Source organism: Crinia signifera, chromosome 3 (assembly GCF_055691185.1).
Source record: "Crinia signifera chromosome 3, ASM5569118v1, whole genome shotgun sequence".
In the NCBI taxonomy this organism is placed as follows: Eukaryota; Metazoa; Chordata; class Amphibia; order Anura; family Myobatrachidae; genus Crinia; species Crinia signifera.
Window position 1 is genome coordinate 215,371,178 of NC_139219.1, and position 20,957 is coordinate 215,392,134.

Sequence of the window (20,957 nt, forward strand, 5' to 3'; positions counted from 1 at the left end):
TCCCATGGATTAAGCAGGATCCACACGATTACCTGTACCAGGACACTTAGTTCCTCTGGCAGGGCCAGGCTAGGGAGTGAGCACCAGGGTAGAGTGCTGGTAAATAACAGAAGTCCTTTCTTCCATCCTGTCACTAGGCAGCAGGTGCCTCTGCTATTAACAGGAAACAGGGTAATCAGAGCAGATGGAGCGGGGATAGGAAGGGGGGTCTTACCTGTAGCATGGAGGTAACATTACCTTTATCTTATCTGTAACAACACACTGCTTGTATTTGTATTTCCAGCAGGCAAACAAGTACATCATAATAACCATTGATGGGCGTACATTTATTTGTGTATGCTGTGCCTTATGTCGTGCTCTAAATACATTTGGAAGAGATAGTAATGTATCCAACATAAAAGCAGTTTCCCCTGAAAGCACACGAGTTTGGGGATATTGGGAATATTACACATGTATGTTAGTGTAGTGATTACAGTGCTGTGTGTGGTGGAGGACGGTGCTGTGGCTGGTACAGCTGTGTGTATGCAGGAGCAGGAGCAGCAGGCTGGCAGGCAGGCTGCAGCAGGACTCCGTGGGGAGCTCAGGTGCAGCACAGCCAGAGCCGGGCTCCACTCATCCCCTCCCTGTGCCTCTCCTCCATGCAGTCCGGAGCCAGAGAGGGAGGGGGAATGTGAGGAGGCGGCACCGGCACCCACAGCATCCCCAGGGCAGGGAGAGATACACACGCACGGGAGACCGACCTGGCTGCAAACGCTAAAGAAGAGCTGGGAGTGGAGAGACCGCACCCTCCTAACGCCGATGTCTGCAGTGCTGGCGCAGCCCCAGAGATAGCGCAGTGAGGTGTGTGAGATTGGGGCGCCCTGGGACGACCTCCACCTGAGACCCCATTTTACTTTCCGTCAGGGGTCAGAGGTCACAGTTACTATTACCTTCAGTCAGCATTAACTGATATTGATGCTAATTTATAACCAATATTTTCAGCAGCCATTGACCAAACCTCATCCTGCAGTGTGTCGATGATGGAAACTATATGGATGCATTAGTTAGTTGTATATAATAATGCATACACTATAAGTATTGTTTGCTTTGTTTATAATTACTCTCAAAACATGCTGTAGCCCAGGATGGATGTGCTATTGGCTCCTAGGTTTGGGTGGGATGCTCTGCAGGTGGTTTGCTACTCTCTCCTGGCACTTCACATTGGGAATGTGCTGCTGTTCACACTCTGCCCTATGCTCCTGCCTGCTGACAGCAGTACAGGCTTCATGCTCCTGCTGTCTCTCATGGCTAGTCTCTACCCTTCTCTCTATCCTGATCTGTCCATAACGGTAGATGGCAGATGCTATAAGTCTTGGGTGTGTCAGTCTGCCTACTACGTTAGAGGAACACTTTATGCCCTGATACTATGCCATGTAGTACCTTAGCAATGTGAAGGAGGGTCTGTCTCTGGGTGCCAGACTGCATTAAGGTGTGTTCTGTTTTTGTGTGCAATATTTGGAATTAGGACACAAAGCTCTATGGTTCAGGTGGTTTCACCTGATGTAACTCTTGACTTGTAATTCATAGTAAGCTCAACTTTCTCTGCTTAGCCAGCAGATGCTGCAGCTTATAGGATAAACCGCCAATGCCTGCACAACAGATCTAATGCATTTTTAATGTTTCATAGAGCGTTCTTCTTGGCAGTTATATCCAACATGCACCAGCTCTTTATAATCTTGTACCGCTGCTCATTTCCACATCAGGTGTCTATACCACCCTGATCCTGCCTTGTTGTGTGTACTGGTGATTTCCCTTGCGTCATAGGGTTGCCTGTTTTAACCTGTACCTTGTGAATTAAATATCATGCAATATAATTTCATATAATTTTCCTTTCAGCTACTACTCTGTGAATTCTGGAACCCAGCCCGTGTATACCTCCATAGAAATATAAGCTTTCCATTTACTGACTAATACCAGGCTCTCCATACTATCCCTTTAAACCAGGACACTTATGAATTACACAGGTTCTGAGGCTGGCTGACTGACTTCATACCTCCATTTTACCGTGTTTTGAGCAGCTAGAGAACCTTTGTATTTCATGCGTGTATAATATGGTAAGTCCATACCTCCCAACATAACCCATTCCAGGAGGGACACAATGCTCTGCTCCTGGGCTTACCTATTAGTGTATGATTGCCATCACCTGTGTTGAACAGGTTAAATGAAAAGAAAGGCGATGGCACCCCAGGTGATGGCAATCAGATATTAAGAGGGAAGTCCAGGAACAGAGAAATGTGTCCCTACTGGAGAGGGTCATGTCGGGAGGTATGTAAGTCTACCTTTTACCTTATTCAGATATTGTGGTTATGATTAGTATATTACGTTATTAGGCTGTGTGTCATCCTCAATGGTTGCTCTTGGAGTCCTCTTTAAATGCAGCATGTTTTTTTGGGACTATGCAAAACCTGGACCTAAACAAGTTGCCAGACCGGACATCAAAATCTGTGGTCCAGAGCTTGTAGTGTCCAGTCCGGGGGGATACCTGTGATAGCTATCACCAGGGACATGGGGAAGGGGAGATCACAAACTCCCTGTGTGGCCCAGACCATTCCAGTTTTGCTACATGCCCGGACCATACAGGGAGGCTTTTTTCTACCCCTCCTCCACTCCCTGGTGACAGCTGTCATGTGAAGCCCCCAGGACGGGAAACCTCCGTAACGGACACTACAAGCTCTGGACTGCAGATTTTAATGTCCTTGTCTCGGTCCGGTTTTTTCCCATACCCTGTTTTTTTTTTAAACTACACCTGCCCACACAGACACACATAGGCAGGTTATTCCATCCATTACGATCTTTGTCTAATGCAGTGGTTTCCAAACTGTGTGCCGTAGCACCCTGGCTGGCCACAGAACCCTTCCAGGGATGCCCCAGGATGGTGGTGCAGGACCAATTCAAATTCTTTATGGTCAATGTAATAAGCACAACATATGCTTATGGCTTCCAATCATAACATATGTGGGCAAACAAGTGAATCCTGTCCCTCTAAAGATGACACATAAACACAATTTACTTAATTTAAATATATTTTTCAAAATTTCTCATTAAGAAACTTTTGACCTAGGGGTGCCGAGAAGAAAATTCTGCTTCTCTAGGGTGCCATGATTCAAAAAAGTTTGGAACCACTGGTCTAATGTATCCGGGGCTTCTAACCACATCAGGAGCTCTTTGATTGTGGTCAGATGTTAATTGAGGTAACCTGTTTATAGCTTTCTAAATTACGTTTCGTTTTTCTTTGGCACCAAGGAGTCTCTACAGTATGTCCTTAATATACACTTTTTATGCATTGGATTGCCTACACTTGCAAGTAGAATTGGTGGGGTTACAACAGTTTGTTTTATTGAAGTTCCCCCCTTTCAGATAGGTTCAACAAGATGGGCAAAACAGGTCACTAAAAAGAGCTGGGATCAAGCGATCAATCCACAAAAAATCCGGATCTTTTAGATTGTTCATCGGGTCACATTGAAAAAAGGGTTCATTTCATAATAATGAAGCATAAAATCGCGCGAGAGGTCGGTAGCTCTCGCGAGATTTCCCCTGTACTTAACTTCCTACACAACCACCCTGCAGGTGGGCGGGACTTACACAATAAAAATAAACATAAAAAACAGACGGCTCACTTTTTTTTGGAATCGACGACTCACTTACTCTTTACAGTGATCCGTCCAAAAGGTCAGCTTCATTCGTGAATGTCCCATCTCTATTCAACATGCAGAAGGTCAACTCTGAAAAGGCCGACACATACACCTGACAAATAGTGTACCACGTACCCTTGCATGGTTTGTCATGCGTCACAATTGTAGTCCATGTGTATGGAACAAGTAAAAAAAAAAAAGAGTCAACCTTTTGTCTATGTTGACCCTTGTGAATGTCCACAATATGATGGAAGCCTACTGACTGTCGACCAGCGTGGATGTGGACAACTTTAAAGAAGCAGTCCTGGTTGTGGCTTGGGCTCCTACTTCTTCCTGCACAATGACCTGATGTGATGTACTCTGAGCAGACAGTAATCAGTGCTAAATGGATATTCCATGGGATGCTTTTTTTTCAACAGCCAGAATACAGGGGTAAATCTATTAAACCCGGTGAAGTGATAACGTGTCTGGTTTTTATCACCGGCCAATCAACTCCTACCTGTCCTTTTTCTAAACAAGCCTGTAACTTCACAGTTAGGAGCTGATTGGCCGGTGATAAAAACCAGACACTTCACTGAGCTTAATAAATCTGCCCCACAGTTTGTTTAAAGGAACACTTTTATTAACAATAACCTTTTCCTTCTGAAACCATTCTAATACCTGTGCAATAAAGTGTCATTCTGTTTTTAATATTTGAATGTGGCTATAGCAACAATTTAGGAATATTGTGTAGAAATGCAGCTAATCTGATTTTATAAGCCGTGCTGTATTGAGCAATCACACGTGTAACTGAAATCCTGCAGAGAGTCAGCATGGAGATATTTCATAGGAAATCTGATTATTACTATTCTGCTTATTCATTTTTGCACTTTGGCCAACAATGCTTCATAATGTAAATGCTTATTAAAGCATTAGTAAAATGTTAAAATGTTCTGAAGGCTGAATATGCCATTGTGTGACTATATCAGTTACTACTATTTTTCTTATTTAACATGTGGACTATATTTATAGGAAAATATGTTACCAACTTGTATAAGAACATTTGGATAATTGCATGGCTTAGGGCTTAGTCGGTAACTGGTTTCCCTGTTGCTAACATTTATTTCTGCAACAGATATGATTGCCTGCATTATCCAAGGCAGCCTATGCAGTATCCTCTTTATATGCATTAAATGTGCCCAGATAAATGATTAATTTGCCTGCAAACAAAGCCAACTCCAAAGCACTTCTGGAAACCTTGTTACATCACAGAGTAGCTAGGAAACCAGAGAGCGGCAGAGGTTGGAGCTACACATATGCGCTAGGTTCATCCACTGTGTTGATGTGCAAATTAGCTAATGTACAAGATGGAGACTTCCGTGTAGGTGACATGGCCATATGCTGTCACCTTTATTTGTAGGCCAACTAGGCAGTTATACTGTAATGACCACTACTCACTTCTAGCTAGGACACAACATAAAAATTGGTTTCGGTAAACTATATTTACTTGTTTTAGTTTCTATAATTTCCACTTGGTCTTGCCTAGTGAAAGTAATGGAGGAGGTGTGGAATGGACTTGGGGTTAATGAACTCACCCTAATTTAGAGTGTATGCACTCCACGTACCAAGTGTATATGATCTGTAGTCTAATACAGGGGTAGCCAACTCCAGTCCTCGAGAGCTACCAACAGTTAACGTTTTCCAGGTCTCCTCACAGAATCACAAGTGAAGTAATTAGCTCCACCTGTGGATCTTTTAAAATGTTAGTCAGTATTGAGTTCCCTGTGTACATGTGAGGTGAGCTGGAAACTGTGAACTGTTGGTAGCTCTCGAGGACTGGGGTTGGCTAACCCTCGTCTAATTATTTATTAAATCTACTACCTAATGCCAATTTGATATGTATGTACAAATATATAACAGTTTTTTTTCTTACCAGGATGCCTGGCCTCTACGATACCTCCTCCTGGGTACAGCTCCCTCTAGAGGCTTCGTGTGTTAGTGCCTGTGCCAATGGACTTAGTCTGGGGCTCAATGCGCATCTCACATATCTGAATGCTTGTAGTGACACAGTCCAAGGTGGGTATATAACCAACCTTGTCACTTTGTTAAAGAGTTATTTACACCTAGTTGAATTCACAGACTGCGGTCGGCAGGTCAACAGTCAATAAGTTAACCACTATTGGTCGTCAGGCCATAGGTTGACACATGAAAAAAGTTGAGATACCTTAGGTCAACATGGCTAAAAGATCAACACCTACAATGGGTCCACATGAGAAAGGAGCGGTATGAAAAAGTTTGACATGAAAAAACATCATAAACATAAAAAAAATTGCTTGTGTCAATTTACCAATGGGAAGTTAAACATGCTCAATCATTGCTTAAATAGTGTTGACATACTGTAATCATTAGAATCATTTTTATATAGCAAAGTTCTTACTGATCATGGGCAGAAAAGTGAATACTATAATGTCCAGTAATAAAGAGGATATTTTCAATCAAAGATTACTTAGGTAAAGTTCCATAAATTGTCACTGTTTCAATGACAAATGTAATAAAGCATCATTTTTATGTTTAAAAATCTAATGCCTAATAGGTTGGTATTCCTATTCACCATGAAAGAAAATAAATATGTTCTACGTGCTCTTCTTATATTGCTCTTCCATGGAGCAATGGAAAGAGGTAAAGGTTGACTCTGGTAGCTTCTGGATCATCATGGAGCTAATTCAGAGGTGGAAGCATTGCGATAAGAGGCCAAGGACCCAGCCTTGATGATTGTACAGAGAGGTTTACTGACAGCCAGTTTACGTACTGTACAAAGTCGATTGGACCACTGAGCAACCCTGTGGTTGCTGTTCTGTGCAGTTAGCACTGGGGTCTTTACAGCTTTGTATGTAGATGGAGTCATGGGCTGAGTAACCCCCCCGGAATAGTCATGATATGCTTATGTTTGATTTTTTTCCCACCGCTTACCTCCCACAAACCTTCACTGACTTAATCAGTCTATGTAAGCTCTCTCCTATGCAAAAATCAGCATTTCAAACACTTTGCAACCAATGTCGAATCAGGCCCAAGTGTTTGAACAGTGCGCTTGGTTGCTGCATACATACTTAATCACTTGTAGCAGATTGTATTGGTACTGGAAGTCACTGGCTTTGCTAATGTTTGTATGTTTTGTAGCCATATTCATATACCTCCTGGAGGAGGGGGAGGTGGTGACAAGTTTTGAGGCAGTGATTGGAAACAGGAGGGTTCAAGCTAAAGTGCAAAGTCAAATCCGAATGGAAGAATGTTGCTCTAGCTGTCAGTGGGAATCATTACCATGCCACTGCACCAAGGGTGAGTCCAAACTTCATGCCTGTTACTATATGGACAATATATACTGCATTATGTGGTATAATATGCATGTGGTACACAATAGTTGTAAAGGAGTAGAAAGTGATGTCTGGCATGTCTCAGAGTGTACGTAAGCCCAAGATGACAATGGGGTCCCCCTAATGATCAAACGCTTAGACAAATGAGATAGGTGTGTCATGTGATAAGCACTAATCAGTTGAGCCTAGGTAAATATGAGGTCTGAGTGTATGATCCAGATTAAAAGGAGGTGACTGGATGGATTTTAGAATACCTTTGGTACCCTCAATGATAGATATATAGCGAGGTATAAAATTTCACAATTAGCATTTCATGAGCTGAGGTACCCGACGTTACTCGGGTTTGGTTGTGCAATTAGCATTACTTGCACTCTATACTTTTGTTTTGAGCTTAACTGCTCGCCATGCCCATACCGGCATACAACTGACTGTGGTGGGCTCCCGGATCTGACCACAGTTTTTTTTTTTTCTTAAACCCCATGTCCTCTACCCCCTTTGTTATGCAACTCTGTCCTATCTTGCATCCTTGACCCACATTGTAGTGACTAGACCCCTTTTTGGGCCCCTGGAGGTGTCAGGATTGTGGGTGGTATTGGCTGCGAACCTAATCTGGACCCAATCAATGTCCTCTACCCCCTCTATGTTATGCAAATGTGCCATATTTTGCTTCCCTGACCCACATTGTATAGTGGCTGGAACCCTTTTTGGGCCAACGGGAATGCTAGGGGTGTCTTACCACTACAGTATTATTTTACAGGTTGTAAGTCATATGTGCACCAAGTTTGGTGTAAATTGCTCCAGGCATTCCAGAGTTATATATATAAAACATATAGACAAAACAACATACAATAGTTCAATGAGAGACAATGCACTGTATGAAGAATACATAAAAACCTATGGCATAGTAAAATCACAATCAGCAGCAAAATGAATGGGAAGATTGCCTATCTCATTTCAGTGAAATGGAGTCACTGGTGTATTAAATGAGTGATAAAATTCACATGCAAAGCCAATAATAGTTAAGTGAGCCACAAGTGGCTTCAACTAGTTGCAGAGTATTCTGGATATACCCTGCATAGGCTCCTATTTGTGTATTCAGATGAGGTGTTGTCCCTTGTGTTCATGGGTTCATGTACCTTGTGGGTTTTTTTAAGGCTTGTGTACACCTTTGTCCATGGGGTCCTTTTATGAAGGAGTAGTGACCAGCCCACCATTGAATTGCTGTTTGGGTATTGACGGATGTCAACTTCCAGTCCAGCATCCCAGAAGTGGAAGTGACGTTTGGAGCAGATCTGGTTTTGCGGCAATTGTCAACTTCCAAGCCGGGGTTACTAGAGGTGGAAGTTAACAACTGTCAGTGTTGCGGTGATTGATCTGGTAAGAGCTTTTGCTTGGAAGATAGAACAGAAGGTGCGTTCTCCTATCCTGTGTGGCACCATATCTAAAGTTCTGTAGGGAGGAGAAAGCTCTGAACCTGGTGATCAGTGCCGGATCACTCTCTGCCAGCAGATGGCAGCGTTTTGAAGACTCACGGACACCAGGAAATATTCTTACAATATTTTTATTTTGTCCTTCAGCAAGTTGCACCAGGCAAAACAGCAATGTAAAGAAACAGCCCTACGCGTTATGTCTAGACAGACTTCATCAGGGGAACAATTTTATATCTTTAATTTGTAGTTGGTATTCAAAAACGATGGTTAAAGAGGACAATTCTCTGGATAAAATCCTAATTAGGAAATGACTTTGACTTCGAACCCTACTGTAGACTCAGGAACCGGTACTGGAAAATGAGTGTTGGTGATGTATATATAAAAATCTATATATATCCACGGGAAGGACCGGCACTCTCTCCTCAAAACACAATAGCCTTCGTGCCTTTGTTCAATAAATGCAGACAGGTAGGAAATCCCAACGGTGCAGGACTCCAAACACAGCACTGACAGGACTTTGTAAAAAGTGGACTTTTGTTTTCTCAACGTTTCGCGGAGTTTAACCGCGTCGTCAGAAGAAACAAACAAGACATTGATACATACTCATTTCTCACCTTATGTAGAGACCAGCTCGCTGCATCCCCCGCCCATACGCCGCTAATCACGGAGACCGACCGCACCTGTATATGGCTCACTGAGATGACATCATGTAGCCAAGACAGAGCTAGGTTGCTGAGCAACCATCACGTTGTCTCCGAGATCAGCGATGCCGGCCGGCGTTAGCAAGACTATGAGGGTCTCCACAGCGGTTTTGCAAATACATTAGACATCACAATAAAAAATATTTTTTGCGTCACATTACAACATTGACATTATTAAATGTCTATACATAAAAATAAAAACAAAAACATTAAAAACTAACAGGCAAGTATAATTATATGAACACGGGGCTGTTTGAAGAACATAACAAAACTACATTAATGTATTCCAAGCAATGCGTTCGTTAAGGCTCTTTGGAGGCACAGTATCCAATCTGTGTATCCAAGATGCTTCCAACCGCAACAATTTCTTGTTGCGATCACCGCCCCTAATATTCTCTGGTACATGATCAATAATTTGATATTTAAGAGTACATAACTGATGACCATGCGTTTTAAAGTGAGCAGCCACTGGCTGATCACAAGGTTTTCCAATTAGTGCTGCCTTAATGGCAGATCGATGCATGGCCGATCTTTCTTTAAATTTTCTGGCTGTTTTGCCCACATAATAAAAACCACATGGGCATATAATAATATATACCACAAACCTAGATTCGCATGACGATACATGTCGGATTTTATACTTAAAGGCATTGTGGGGGTGCTTAAAAGTGCTACCTGCGATTAAATAACCACAGGTTACACAGTTTGGGCACCTTTAACAGCCAGGCTTCTTAAAGGAAACATTAACCGATGTTTTATGATCACTGATATCAGAGTGTACTAATAAATCGACAGTAACAAGATAGGGGTCTTGTATTGTGAAAGCATTCCAAGTTCCTATCAGAAGCTACTATAGGCCAAAGGGATTTGGTTGCAATGGGCAGTACTGGACTCGATGTGTCAAATGTAGTCACCATCGGAAAGATGGCCTTCTTAGCTTTTGTCACAGGTTTTAATAAATCTTCCCTATGCAAACCTAGGACTTTATTTTTAGACTCTCGGAGCTGGTTTAAGGCATACCCTCGTTCATGAAATGTATCAATTACTTTATCCAACTCGCTAGGAAGAGTTGACCAATCACTGCTGATCCTGGCCACCCTGACCATCTGCGAGTATGGGAGCCTTTTCTTAAGGGGGGGTGGGTGGTGGCTACTTGCTACCAATAGTGTATTCCTATCAGTCATTTTGGAAAACACTGATGTCTTTATTTGCCCATCTATAAGTCTCACATTAACGTCCAGGAATGCAATCTCCGTGTTGCTACATTTATAAGTAAATTTAATGGGTGACTCTAGATCATTGATTTCCTGCATCATGGTCTGGAAGGCACTCTCACCACCTCCCCATACCATGAACACGTCATCTATGTACCTGCAGAACATCTGGATGTGGGGACTAAGGCGGTGGGCAAAAAATACACTCTGCTCGAACCCGAACATGTATATATTTGCGTAAGATGGTGAAACCGCCGCTCCCATAGCACACCCAGATGTCTGCAGGTACATTTTGCCATCAAATACAAAATAATTTCGGGTGAGAATCAGTTCTAAAAGTGCCAGATATAATTCGGCATCTAACTTAAAATCTTGAACTTTATGACACAAAAAGTCTTTCACTGCCCTCAACCCATCGCCATGTGGGATTGAAGTATATAGGCTCGTGACATCCATAACACACAGTAGTGTGCCTGGTGCCACGTTGCCCACAGACTCCAATTTATTCAAAAAACATGTAGTATCCTTAAGATATGTAGGTTGGATGGCAATGTGTGGTTGTACCAGCATATCCAGCAATTGCGACACAGGTTGGTATAAACTCCCTCTGGCCGATATGATGGGTCGGCCAGGGGGGTTCATCGCATTCTTATGAATTTTTGGTAAAGTATACAATGCTGGTACAACAGGGTACTGTACCTTTAAAGCAGAGCAACATTTGTCATCAATTAAACCATTCAGTTTAGACTTGTCAAGCAGATCAAATAGTTATTTTTGGTAACAGATTGTGGGGTCACCACGCAATTTACAATACACTGTAACATCACTCAATTGACGAAGGGCTTCAGTTCTATAATCATTGATGTTTTGTATCACTATACAAAAAAAAAAAAAAATATATATATATATATATATATATATATATATATATATATATATATATATATATATATATATATATATATATATATATATATATATATATATATATATATATATATATATATATATAGATATATTCCCACACTAGGCAGAAAAATGGCCTGCACACCAATGCATGTAAACTTGAAAAAAGTTTTTATAAGCAAAAAAATTCAAACAAAATAGCACATGGCAACATACTGTTTCAAAAAGATTTGTAACAAGTGGGAAGGTTACTTATCGATGGTCCAATGCATCCATAACAACTGCATACTCTATGGGACACCCATCACCACTTCAGAGCAGGTTACCCGACAGCCTGTTTCGGTGGTGCTACCACCTTCTTCAAGGGTACAAAGCAATACTGAAAATGCTGCCATTAAATAGAGCACCAAATGGCGCCAAAATCCACCAAACAAACCTCACCTGTTGATTTCACACACCTGGGCTAGAAAGCGTCACACAAATGCTGCTGGAACGCAGGAAGTGTACCATGGAACGCACAGATACTTCCTGTTGTGTTTAAGCATATATTGCTAGCGAAAATAACATAAAGGCATACCGTGATGTCCGGAGTTATGGTGAACACAGCTACAGGGTGACGTTCATAACAGAGTGCGCCGCCGCTGAACGATGTTCAGCACACCAACGGTGCGCTTCCCATCAGCAGTTAAGCATCGCAACTGTCTCCGCGTCACTTCCTCCTAGTGGAACGCACAGAGCAGGGCCATGGAACGCACAGCCATTGCTCTGGCTCCCACCGCTATCACTCATTACTCACAAACGGAACATATTCGGCTGGCTGTAACAAACAGCCTCAATAAATATTCATATTACACTGGCAACCACTATATATTAAAAGTAACTGGTGTCAGCCTCTGGTGTTGACAACAATGAGGAATTACTGTTTGTGTTTGATTAAGGCCACCATATTGCTGCCCCATACAAAACCATCACCATGTGATATAAAGTGACAACATGTGATGACATACATGTCCCTCCCGGCTTGGACAAATTTAGTATGTCACCAAACATTATTAAAAAGAACACCATGTGTATGTCAGAGAAAAAAAAGTTCACCAAGTGACATACACGAAACATTATTCTGTACAAGTCAATACATCTGTATCCACATAGTCATCACACTACCACTGTATGTGGAAGATGTGTATACAGTTACATAAAAATATACTCAGATAGAACATCTACATGCGAGCAAACCCCTTCAGATGAAAACATTCAGATTAAGCTCTTCATTAAGTCCGTGAGGAGCCAATGAGTTGAAATTATAAATAAATTCACACTCCTTCCGTAGAAGCGAAAGATGTCGATCTCCTCCTCTTTTAGGAGGTTTAATCTGAAATAAAGGCATAAATTTGAAATCTCGTATTGTATGTCCAGCCTCAAAAAAGTGACGTGCCACTGGTGGAGTAGTGTGATCACGAACCAGCATTGCCTTTTTAATCGAGGAACGGTGCATCCCGATACGTTCCTTCAACATGCGAATTGTTTTGCCCACATAAACATAGTGACATGGGCAAACAACCGCATAAACAATAAATTTACTGTCACAATTCATCCGATGTTTTAACTTGAAGTCAGTCCCCGATTTTATATTGTGGAAGGTGTCGCCAGTGATCATAAACTGGCAGTTAACACAGCCGCTGCATCTAAAAGCACCATTTTTACCACCTAGCCAGGTATTTCTATTGGCTGTTGGCCCAATATCAGAGGAGGTGATCTGGTCTTTGAAGTTGCTGCTGCGTTTATAAGCAAAAAGCGGTTTCTCTACACAATATGGGCCCATGACAGGGTCGGACTCAAGTATGTGCCAGTGCTCAAAAACAATTTCTCGCATCCTCGCTGAGGCGATAGAAAATGTCGTAGGAAATATCATACGATGCACTGTCTTGTCACGTACAGGTTGGGAGAGGAGAACGTTTCTATCGAGCTGAAGACATCTCTGGATAGCTCCTTTCACTTCCTTCGAATCATAACCTCTATCAATAAAGTCCTTACCCATGGCATCCAGAGCCTTAGGGAGTTCCAATGTATTCGAGGTAATCCTAACCACACGCAAAAGCTGGGAGTAAGGCATCCCTCTCTTCAGCGAGGGAGGATGAAAACTCTCTGCTCGAAGGACTGAATTGATATCCGTAGTTTTCTTGTATATGGAGGTCCCCAGCTTATTGTCAACTATCCTCACCTCTACGTCTAAAAAGCTTATCACAGTGGGGCTGCTCGCATGTGAGAACCGTATGGTACCTGGCAATCCATTAAGGTACTGCATAAAAAGCTCCAGCCTATCAGGGCCCCCGGTCCACAAAAAGAAAATGTCATCAATAAATCTAACATAAGATGATATGAATCTAGAAAATAGACCATTATTCAAAATATGTGATGTCTCATAATCATGCATAAAAAGGTTGGCATAGGCCGGGGCCATATTGGAGCCCATGGCCGTGCCCTGTAATTGCAGAAAAAATGAATTATCAAACAAAAAATAATTTTTATGCAAAATGAAATCAATCAGTAACATAAAATAATCGACCGGAGGACCCTTGTAGGCTGGACTCTGAGTAATGATGCGCTTAATGGCATCTGTTCCTGATGTATGACTAATATTAGTGTAAAGACTAGTGATGTCACAAGTGACCAATAAGCAATCATTAGGTATTTCACCGATTTTGTCAATGCGTGTTAAAAAATCCGTGGTGTCCCTCAAGATGGTGTCAATAACTGAGACCACAGCTTGAAGAAAAAAATCCACGAACTGGGACAGATTCTGGCATAACGAGTTCCTTGAGGATATGATAGGCCTCCCCGGTGGCTTGTGGAGGCACTTATGAATTTTGGGCAGTATATATATCAATGGGGTGACAGGATACTGCTGAGTTAAAAACTCACAAGTTGCCTCATTAATCCATTCATTAGTCACACCCATTGACAATATACTGTCCAACTCTTTAGAATACATGGTCGTGGGGTCATAACGTAATGGTTTGTAACACTGTATGTCAGACAATTGACGCTTAATTTCGGCGACGTAGTCGACGGTGTTCATGACCACCACGCCACCGCCTTTATCGGCGGCGCGAATTACAATATTTTTGTTGGAGTTTAAATCAGTAATGGCTTTTTTCTCATTTACAGAAACATTAGAGTATGATACACGTTGTTTCTTAATAAACGGTATAAGGTCTCGTCTGACCAATCTAATGAAGGTGGCAATCGACGGGTTAAGACAAGGGGGGTCAAAGGTGCTTTGCTTTTTAAATTGTTGAACGGGGGTGTTAGTAATGGGTTGTCTGGAGAAGTGATCTTTAAGTTTGAGTTGTCGGTGGAACTTATGAAGCTCCACCTCACAATCAAAAGCTTTTTGTTTAAAGGTCTGCACAAACGAAAGCCCTTTCTCCAACACCTGCTGTTCATCCGGGGTCAATATATAATCAGAGATATTAAAAACCGTCATCTTTTGGTGCCCCTGGGTGGTTGTTCCCTTCTTTCTGTCCCTCCGTTTGCTCCGCCTACATTTTTTCCTCGTCTCCGCCCTCTGGGGTTGCCTCCCTCTTTTAAAAAAAGATTACCAGGGTTACTACTAGATTGGTCAGAGTCTGAGGTCAGAGATTCAATATCTGTATAAGGTTTATTGAATCTTTTCCTGCCCCCCATACGGGGCTTCCAAGTTCTAGTACTGTTCTGGGAAAAGATCCAAGGGTAAACCCGTACCTCTTTGTAATCCTCGCGGACTTTCTTATACTTATTCTTTTTAAAGGCCAACAACTCCTCTCTAAAGGTATTAATTCCCTCCTCAATTTTACTCAACCAGTCAGTCCCACTATCATTTTTTAGTGTGTCAAGACCATGACATTCACACTCACTGATTTCACGCTCAAGTATGGCAATATCGCTGTTTACCTGTTGGATTACCAGTACCATAAGGTCCAAACTTCCCTGATTCAAAATATGGCACCATTGCTTACAAAATTCTTTGTTGTTACGGCCTAAGGTGGGTTGGTTCCTAATCCTAAATCCCCTAGGAATCAATTTTTCCCGATGGTACTGGGATAGGGTAAGTCCATGGAGATTCAATTCCACAAGTCTCTTCTTCATTTTAAAAAGGTCATCGTACACCTCTTGGGGGCTGTCAACATCAAAGTTAAGAGCCTCAGTGTTGGTAAAGAGAATTTTGCTAATGTCCTTTTCCAAGAACCGTTTTGTACCCGATAGGTCACTTGCATCAAGATCCATGTTGTTATAACACACCGTGTGATCCAGTAGGAAATTCTTTTCAAATTTTAACCTCAAAAAAGGCCAAAAATAGAAAAGAATAAAAAAATCAAAAAAGCGTGAAAAACTCAAAAATACGAAAAAAATATATTTACAAATAGAGGTGCTGGCTCCACATAAAGAGTTATCATATATACAGGTAGAGAAACCGCACACAAAAAAATTCCAACGGTGGGTGCCAGATCATGTAAAGATTATTATAGATATATTCCCACACTAGGCAGAAAAATGGCCTGCACACCAATGCATGTAAACTTGAAAAAAGTTTTTATAAGCAAAAAAAATCAAACAAAATAGCACATGGCAACATACTGTTTCAAAAAGATTTGTAACAAGTGGGAAGGTTACTTATCGATGGTCCAATGCATCCATAACAACTGCATACTCTATGGGACACCCATCACCACTTCAGAGCAGGTTACCCGACAGCCTGTTTCGGTGGTGCTACCACCTTCTTCAAGGGTACAAAGCAATACTGAAAATGCTGCCATTAAATAGAGCACCAAATGGCGCCAAAATCCACCAAACAAACCTCACCTGTTGATTTCACACACCTGGGCTAGAAAGCGTCACACAAATGCTGCTGGAACGCAGGAAGTGTACCATGGAACGCACAGATACTTCCTGTTGTGTTTAAGCATATATTGCTAGCGAAAATAACATAAAGGCATACCGTGATGTCCGGAGTTATGGTGAACACAGCTACAGGGTGACGTTCATAACAGAGTGCGCCGCCGCTGAACGATGTTCAGCACACCAACGGTGCGCTTCCCATCAGCAGTTAAGCATCGCAACTGTCTCCGCGTCACTTCCTCCTAGTGGAACGCACAGAGCAGGGCCATGGAACGCACAGCCATTGCTCTGGCTCCCACCGCTATCACTCATTACTCACAAACGGAACATATTCGGCTGGCTGTAACAAACAGCCTCAATAAATATTCATATTACACTGGCAACCACTATATATTAAAAGTAACTGGTGTCAGCCTCTGGTGTTGACAACAATGAGGAATTACTGTTTGTGTTTGATTAAGGCCACCATATTGCTGCCCCATACATACAGCAATATGGTGGCCTTAATCAAACACAAACAGTAATTCCTCATTGTTGTCAACACCAGAGGCTGACACCAGTTACTTTTAATATATAGTGGTTGCCAGTGTAATATGAATATTTATTGAGGCTGTTTGTTACAGCCAGCCGAATATGTTCCGTTTGTGAGTAATGAGTGATAGCGGTGGGAGCCAGAGCAATGGCTGTGCGTTCCATGGCCCTGCTCTGTGCGTTCCACTAGGAGGAAGTGACGCGGAGACAGTTGCGATGCTTAACTGCTGATGGGAAGCGCACCGTTGGTGTGCTGAACATCGTTCAGCGGCGGCGCACTCTGTTATGAACGTCACCCTGTAGCTGTGTTCACCATAACTCCGGACATCACGGTATGCCTTTATGTTATTTTCGCTAGCAATATATGCTTAAACACAACAGGAAGTATCTGTGCGTTCCATGGTACACTTCCTGCGTTCCAGCAGCATTTGTGTGACGCTTTCTAGCCCAGGTGTGTGAAATCAACAGGTGAGGTTTGTTTGGTGGATTTTGGCGCCATTTGGTGCTCTATTTAATGGCAGCATTTTCAGTATTGCTTTGTACCCTTGAAGAAGGTGGTAGCACCACCGAAACAGGCTGTCGGGTAACCTGCTCTGAAGTGGTGATGGGTGTCCCATAGAGTATGCAGTTGTTATGGATGCATTGGACCATCGATAAGTAACCTTCCCACTTGTTACAAATCTTTTTGAAACAGTATGTTGCCATGTGCTATTTTGTTTGAATTTTTTTGCTTATAAAAACTTTTTTCAAGTTTACATGCATTGGTGTGCAGGCCATTTTTCTGCCTAGTGTGGGAATATATCTATAATAATCTTTACATGATCTGGCACCCACCGTTGGAATTTTTTTGTGTGCGGTTTCTCTACCTGTATATATGATAACTCTTTATGTGGAGCCAGCACCTCTATTTGTAAATATATTTTTTTCGTATTTTTGAGTTTTTCACGCTTTTTTGATTTTTTTATTCTTTTCTATTTTTGGCCTTTTTTGAGGTTAAAATTTGAAAAGAATTTCCTACTGGATCACACGGTGTGTTATAACAACATGGATCTTGATGCAAGTGACCTATCGGGTACAAAACGGTTCTTGGAAAAGGACATTAGCAAAATTCTCTTTACCAACACTGAGGCTCTTAACTTTGATGTTGACAGCCCCCAAGAGGTGTACGATGACCTTTTTAAAATGAAGAAGAGACTTGTGGAATTGAATCTCCATGGACTTACCCTATCCCAGTACCATCGGGAAAAATTGATTCCTAGGGGATTTAGGATTAGGAACCAACCCACCTTAGGCCGTAACAACAAAGAATTTTGTAAGCAATGGTGCCATATTTTGAATCAGGGAAGTTTGGACCTTATGGTACTGGTAATCCAACAGGTAAACAGCGATATTGCCATACTTGAGCGTGAAATCAGTGAGTGTGAATGTCATGGTCTTGACACACTAAAAAATGATAGTGGGACTGACTGGTTGAGTAAAATTGAGGAGGGAATTAATACCTTTAGAGAGGAGTTGTTGGCCTTTAAAAAGAATAAGTATAAGAAAGTCCGCGAGGATTACAAAGAGGTACGGGTTTACCCTTGGATCTTTTCCCAGAACAGTACTAGAACTTGGAAGCCCCGTATGGGGGGCAGGAAAAGATTCAATAAACCTTATACAGATATTGAATCTCTGACCTCAGACTCTGACCAATCTAGTAGTAACCCTGGTAATCTTTTTTTAAAAGAGGGAGGCAACCCCAGAGGGCGGAGACGAGGAAAAAATGTAGGCGGAGCAAACGGAGGGACAGAAAGAAGGGAACAACCACCCAGGGGCACCAAAAGATGACGGTTTTTAATATCTCTGATTATATATTGACCCCGGATGAACAGCAGGTGTTGGAGAAAGGGCTTTCGTTTGTGCAGACCTTTAAACAAAAAGCTTTTGATTGTGAGGTGGAGCTTCATAAGTTCCACCGACAACTCAAACTTAAAGATCACTTCTCCAGACAACCCATTACTAACACCCCCGTTCAACAATTTAAAAAGCAAAGCACCTTTGACCCCCCTTGTCTTAACCCGTCGATTGCCACCTTCATTAGATTGGTCAGACGAGACCTTATACCGTTTATTAAGAAACAACGTGTATCATACTCTAATGTTTCTGTAAATGAGAAAAAAGCCATTACTGATTTAAACTCCAACAAAAATATTGTAATTCGCGCCGCCGATAAAGGCGGTGGCGTGGTGGTCATGAACACCGTCGACTACGTCGCCGAAATTAAGCGTCAATTGTCTGACATACAGTGTTACAAACCATTACGTTATGACCCCACGACCATGTATTCTAAAGAGTTGGACAGTATATTGTCAATGGGTGTGACTAATGAATGGATTAATGAGGCAACTTGTGAGTTTTTAACTCAGCAGTATCCTGTCACCCCATTGATATATATACTGCCCAAAATTCATAAGTGCCTCCACAAGCCACCGGGGAGGCCTATCATATCCTCAAGGAACTCGTTATGCCAGAATCTGTCCCAGTTCGTGGATTTTTTTCTTCAAGCTGTGGTCTCAGTTATTGACACCATCTTGAGGGACACCACGGATTTTTTAACACGCATTGACAAAATCGGTGAAATACCTAATGATTGCTTATTGGTCACTTGTGACATCACTAGTCTTTACACTAATATTAGTCATACATCAGGAACAGATGCCATTAAGCGCATCATTACTCAGAGTCCAGCCTACAAGGGTCCTCCGGTCGATTATTTTATGTTACTGATTGATTTCATTTTGCATAAAAATTATTTTTTGTTTGATAATTCATTTTTTCTGCAATTACAGGGCACGGCCATGGGCTCCAATATGGCCCCGGCCTATGCCAACCTTTTTATGCATGATTATGAGACATCACATATTTTGAATAATGGTCTATTTTCTAGATTCATATCATCTTATGTTAGATTTATTGATGACATTTTCTTTTTGTGGACCGGGGGCCCTGATAGGCTGGAGCTTTTTATGCAGTACCTTAATGGATTGCCAGGTACCATACGGTTCTCACATGCGAGCAGCCCCACTGTGATAAGCTTTTTAGACGTAGAGGTGAGGATAGTTGACAATAAGCTGGGGACCTCCATATACAAGAAAACTACGGATATCAATTCAGTCCTTCGAGCAGAGAGTTTTCATCCTCCCTCGCTGAAGAGAGGGATGCTTTACTCCCAGCTTTTGCGTGTGGTTAGGATTACCTCGAATACATTGGAACTCCCTAAGGCTCTGGATGCCATGGGTAAGGACTTTATTGATAGAGGTTATGATTCGAAGGAAGTGAAAGGAGCTATCCAGAGATGTCTTCAGCTCGATAGAAACGTTCTCCTCTCCCAACCTGTACGTGACAAGACAGTGCATCGTATGATATTTCCTACGACATTTTCTATCGCCTCAGCGAGGATGCGAGAAATTGTTTTTGAGCACTGGCACATACTTGAGTCCGACCCTGTCATGGGCCCATATTGTGTAGAGAAACCGCTTTTTGCTTATAAACGCAGCAGCAACTTCAAAGACCAGATCACCTCCTCTGATATTGGGCCAACAGCCAATAGAAATACCTGGCTAGGTGGTAAAAATGGTGCTTTTAGATGCAGCGGCTGTGTTAACTGCCAGTTTATGATCACTGGCAACACCTTCCACAATATAAAATCGGGGACTGACTTCAAGTTAAAACATCGGATGAATTGTGACAGTAAATTTATTGTTTATGCGGTTGTTTGCCCATGTCACTATGTTTATGTGGGCAAAACAATTTGCATGTTGAAGGAACGTATCGGGATGCACCGTTCCTCGATTAAAAAGGCAATGCTGGTTCGTGATCACACTACTCCACCAGTGGCACGTCACTTTTTTGAGGCTGGACATACAATACGAGATTTCAAATTTATGCCTTTATTTCAGATTAAACCTCCTAAAAGAGGAGGAGATCGACATCTTTCGCTTCTACGGAAGGAGTGTGAATTTATTTATAATTTCAACTCATTGGCTCCTCACGGACTTAATGAAGAGCTTAATCTGAATGTTTTCATCTGAAGGGGTTTGCTCGCATGTAGATGTTCTATCTGAGTATATTTTTATGTAACTGTATACACATCTTCCACATACAGTGGTAGTGTGATGACTATGTGGATACAGATGTATTGACTTGTACAGAATAATGTTTCGTGTATGTCACTTGGTGAACTTTTTTTTCTCTGACATACACATGGTGTTCTTTTTAATAATGTTTGGTGACATAC

The 20,957-nt window shown here is 41.9% G+C and overlaps 1 protein-coding gene across 3 annotated transcripts in view; it reads left to right on the plus strand.

Annotated features, from left to right (window-relative positions):
• The first annotated feature begins 525 nt into the window (after positions 1–525).
• Positions 526–20,957, plus strand: part of VWA5B2 (von Willebrand factor A domain containing 5B2) — a 50,319-nt gene continuing 29,887 nt past the window's right edge. For 2 of the 3 annotated variants that reach the window (XM_083177395.1, XM_083177396.1), the window contains exons 1-3: positions 526–840; positions 5,587–5,726; positions 6,828–6,986. In XM_083177395.1, the coding sequence (XP_083033521.1) occupies positions 5,588–5,726; positions 6,828–6,986 (298 nt within the window). In that variant the 5' untranslated portion in view covers positions 526–840; position 5,587. Of the gene's footprint in view, positions 841–5,586; positions 5,727–6,827; positions 6,987–20,957 lie in introns of those variants that run through there. The other variant, XM_083177397.1, reaches the window with a different exon arrangement.